At 36.6% G+C, this 4434-nt stretch overlaps 2 protein-coding genes across 2 annotated transcripts; both read left to right on the forward strand.

The window, feature by feature from the left end:
- Positions 1 to 296: 296 nt before the first annotated feature.
- Positions 297 to 1090, forward strand: LOC113277868 (rapid alkalinization factor-like). Its single transcript, XM_026526841.1, has one exon. The coding sequence runs from the start codon at positions 469 to 471 to the stop codon at positions 913 to 915; it is 447 nt and encodes a 148-aa protein (XP_026382626.1). The 5' UTR covers positions 297 to 468; the 3' UTR covers positions 916 to 1090.
- Positions 1091 to 2876: 1786 nt separating this feature from the next.
- Positions 2877 to 4031, forward strand: LOC113279692 (F-box protein At3g07870-like). Its single transcript, XM_026528365.1, has one exon. The coding sequence runs from the start codon at positions 2877 to 2879 to the stop codon at positions 4029 to 4031; it is 1155 nt and encodes a 384-aa protein (XP_026384150.1).
- The last annotated feature ends 403 nt before the right edge of the window (positions 4032 to 4434 follow it).

A 4434-nucleotide genomic window follows, 5' to 3' on the forward strand; every position in this document is an offset into this window, starting at 1 on the left:
GAGTTTTTGACAATGCTGTTGACCTACACTTGACATGGGTTAAGAAAGCCTTCTTATTTTTGTACCCGGCGGTATGAGTGGCCGGCTAAAAGAATGTCAATCCTCCACCCCGATCGTTGAAGGAAAATCTTGTTATAAGTGGAAGGGCATAGTGGATACTCGTATTCATAATAATTTTACTATCCTGCTAAAGAGCATCTACGTTGTCACTGGATTTACCCCGGTTAGGCGGTGAGCATCCCCATTTGATGCCATTTTGAACCCACTTTAAATGTAGGTCAATGGAATGAAGTGGTTGGAACTTGGTAGTTCCCATTAAAAGCCATACAGAGTTTCTGCCAATTAGGTGACAAACTGACCTTCCTATTTATGAATGATCAGAACACTTTCAATCACTTAAACTCACTCACTCATTCATTCACACTCTAAATAGGATACAAGAAGCAGGATCAGATTACTAGAGAGAAAATGACTGAATCCTTCTCAAAGAGGAAGAAGATCTACTTAACTATAATTTTCTTACAAACCCATTTCTTATCTACAATGGGTATTGTTTATATTGATGGTTTGGGCACTACAGCAGCAGAAGGTATCTACCATCATCATCAAAATGAGTTGACAATGGTGAAAAAAGCTTGCATAGGGAACAGGGGACTCTGTTTTTGGGAGTCAGGGTATGAAGTTAAGAGAAACATTGAGGAAAGTGATGAAGAAATGGAGATGGATTCAGAGATAAGCAGAAGAGTTTTGATGATGCAGAAGAAGTTTATAAGTTATGAGACATTGAAGAAAGATGTGATTCCGTGTGCTCAACCAGGTGCTTCTTATTATAATTGTCATGGTCATGAAGCAAACCCTTACAACAGAGGATGTGAAGTCACAACAGGTTGTCTAAGAAGAGGTGGTCATATGTGAATTGGATTTGGATGAATTTCTGTAAAACTTTTTAAGAAGAATTGAAAAGGTAAAGATATATTCTTCTCTAAATATATCTTGGAAATTTGAATCATATTTTCTTGGAGATGTTTTAAGTTTGTAAGTTAACCATTGATGAATGATTGTTGGGTATGTTTTATAAGTTTTTTGGAAATTTCTTTCTGCAAATTTCAATTTCCTGAATAAATTAGGATGTAGCGGAAATAAATTAGACTATGAGTAGCATATGTTTGGAGTGGACAAATTGTTGATTTTGAGCTCAAACAAAAATAATTTAGAACCAGCCTCAGTTAGTAAGCCGACTACGATTTTTGATATCCTCTCCTCGAATCTCATTGCTTTTTGACTGACCAAAGCAGAAATGAATGTGTGCTCTGGGCCTAGTGGGTAGTGGCTGCTACAAGCCTATGAACAAGCGTTCATAAGGCCCATGTATGCATGCATATAGTACTAACCTAACTATGGAGTAGGCATGAAATATCCCGCATGATCATAGCAGGGAGGTCGAAAATGGTAAGTGAAAAGGAGACCCGTTCTACAGATTTGCTACACCGTGAAATCCACGGGCGGAAAAGTTCACGTGCGCATCTAATTTTCGTGAGAAAATTTCTTCCAAACCCACAATTTATAAAATTTGGTTTCTTCGTATTTTTTCTTTTTCTTCTTCACAGGAATTTCTTCTTCAATTATTTTTCTTTTCTTTCTCCCAACCGTGACTTACGATCAATAATATTGATAGACAGTATAATCACATGAAGATTGGAAACAATAGATGAATGAAATCGAAAGTTAGGGTTTGAGGTGATGTTCTGAGATGAATCGAGATCTTGTTGTTTGTTATTTCCGAAAGATGTAAGAATGAGTTTTTTTTAATTAGGTATTATGATTGAGAAGATGGATCTGAGATGTGTTCTGAGATGGAGATAGGGTTTGTAATTGTTCAATCAAGTAGAACAGGACGAAAAGTTGATTTGAGATTTAGAAAATACAGGGAATAATAATAAAGCTTATTTGAGATGGGATGATGAACAACAAAGAAAAAGAAGAAGATGATGCTGTTATGAGTGCATAACATGTCATGCAGTCGAAAAATGGATGCATAACACATTATTCGGCATCTTTGTTATTTTGTGTGAAATTGAAAATTGATGCATAATGCATCATGCAGTCGAGAAAATGAATGCATAACCTGATATGCATCCAAAATACGGATGCGTAATGCACTATGCATCGAGAAAATTGTTGCGTAATCTTTTATACATCGAGAAAATGGATGCATAACTTGATATGCATCCTTAAATATGGCTGCATAACCAATTATGCATCAATTTTTTATGTACGCACTAAAATCAACCAAAACAATGGCTACATAACTTTGTTATGCAGTCGAGAAAATGGTTGCATAATTCGTTATGCGTCTAATGTGTTATGCATCTTTTTTGGAGGGTGCATAATGAATATGTAGTCAGTTTTCGAAAATTTTCCCTAAAACAATGGTCACCTCCGATTTTTTCGTGAAAAACAAAAATTTGATATTGTTGTTTGTACTCGTCGTGTAGCTCTCTTAAAAAGATTTCTAACGATATAAAATTTGTTAAATTCCAAGGCGCGTTTTTTAGATATGTTATATCCAAGTTGCGTTGCCAATTATACCCCTGAAAAATTAGGATGCATAGCGAGTTATCCCTGAAAAAAAAGCATGCATAACTCGTCATGCGGATGCATAAACTGTCATGTAGACATTTTTTAATAATTTCGGATAATTATGGGTGTCACGGTATCTAAAATTAATTGTGGGCCTGACAATGAAAATATTTGTTTTTTGGGCCTGCGCCTAAGTTTCCCAAAGGGTAAACAGGCGTCATTGCTGGGAGAGGTAAGGAAATCGTTAAAATCCTTTTTTAGGGTTTAGCATTCAGTATTATTACTATAGAATATAGATGGAGTATTTATCGTCAGAGATTATCATAGACATACTATCTAGATTACCAGTTGAGACTGTATTGATATGCAAACTTGTGTGCCAAGAATGGTTAGTTTTACTCCGTTGTACCTATTTTTCTAATATGCACAGTCGTCTTCACTTACTGCAACTTGATCATGTAAACAACAAGTACTTGTGCGATTCTAAAGATAGTGTTAAGTTTGAGTTAGGGTTTCATATCCTTTTGGCAATAACTCATGTAGACAAGAAGGACAAGAAGAGGAAAGTTGAACTTTACTATGGAGACTATGTTGATGGTAACATCTGCTGCTCAAAATTTAAAAGGCTCAACCATCCTCCGTGCACTGCGCTGTATAGTTCTGTAATTGGCTCGTGTCACGGTTTGGTTTGTATGACTGGTGAGCGCCAAGATCCTGTCCACATCTTTAATCCCTTAACGGGAGAACAAGTTGATCTTCCCATATTCGAAAAAGATAATGATCCGTCAAGAATAATGAAAGCTGGGTTCGGTTACGTTCCTTCAAAGAACGAGTACAAGGTAGTTAGAGTCTTCTACCCTGCTAACTTAATGGCCATGGGTCAAGTCCAAGTTTATACGCTTGGTGATGGTAATGGGTGGAGAGACCAAGGAGAAATCAATTATGAGTTGTTTCCATCGTCTGGTGTTTTTGCTGATGGAGCAATTCACTGGATACACCTCGAAAGACAGAAGATTGTTTCGTTTGATTTGGAAGATGAGGTGTTTCGATATCTCCCACTTCCGCCCCTTCTTTCTTGTGCAAATTATCATACAAGACTCGTGGTGTTGAGAGGGTGCGTTTCTTTAGTGCAAGGGAGTATTCCTCCTACTTATGAGATTGAGGTATGGTCATTGAGGCAGAAATTTTGGGTCTGGGAGTTTAAACTTGTACCTACAGCCTACGGATATGACCCCTTTGCCGTTACAAAGAACGGTGAAGTTCTGTTATCGCATTACAAAAAGATTCTTTCAATTTACAATCCTAATATTAAAGCATTAAACATTCTTCTCCGCCGTGACAATATCAATGTTAACAGTAGCAGAGTTCAAGCGGTTCTTCACATGAATAGCTTTGTTTCTTTGAAAGCTATTGGAGAAAAGGAGACTAAAACTAGAAGACAACTACGATAATCATGTGCGGAGGAGGATTTTTTTACAATGTGAAACAGAACTTGAAAGCAGCAATTTTGCGACCATATGTCCAAAGTTGAAACATTACAAGAGCTTTCTTACTCATGATTTTGTTGCAATATTTTCCTTGCTTCTTTTTAGCTGTTTAGCTCTTAGGTAAGTTGATAACGAAGCGGTAGTCGTAGGATTTCTATCTCTTGTTATGCAAGGGTTCATCTTTGACGAATAATTCAGAGGTTTTGTTGATTACTCTTGCTGTTGTTGGTTGTGTTATTGGTTCCAATAAGCAACATATTAATTTAGTGGAATGTTAGGTTTTCGTTTTTTAAACCAATGATGTTTAATTAAGCTACGACTAGTTGCCCACATTTAAAAGATACTTACCGTTTATGTATTGATTTCT

The sequence above is a fragment of the Papaver somniferum genome, chromosome 5 (genome assembly GCF_003573695.1).
Source record: "Papaver somniferum cultivar HN1 chromosome 5, ASM357369v1, whole genome shotgun sequence".
NCBI lineage: Eukaryota > Viridiplantae > Streptophyta > Magnoliopsida > Ranunculales > Papaveraceae > Papaver > Papaver somniferum.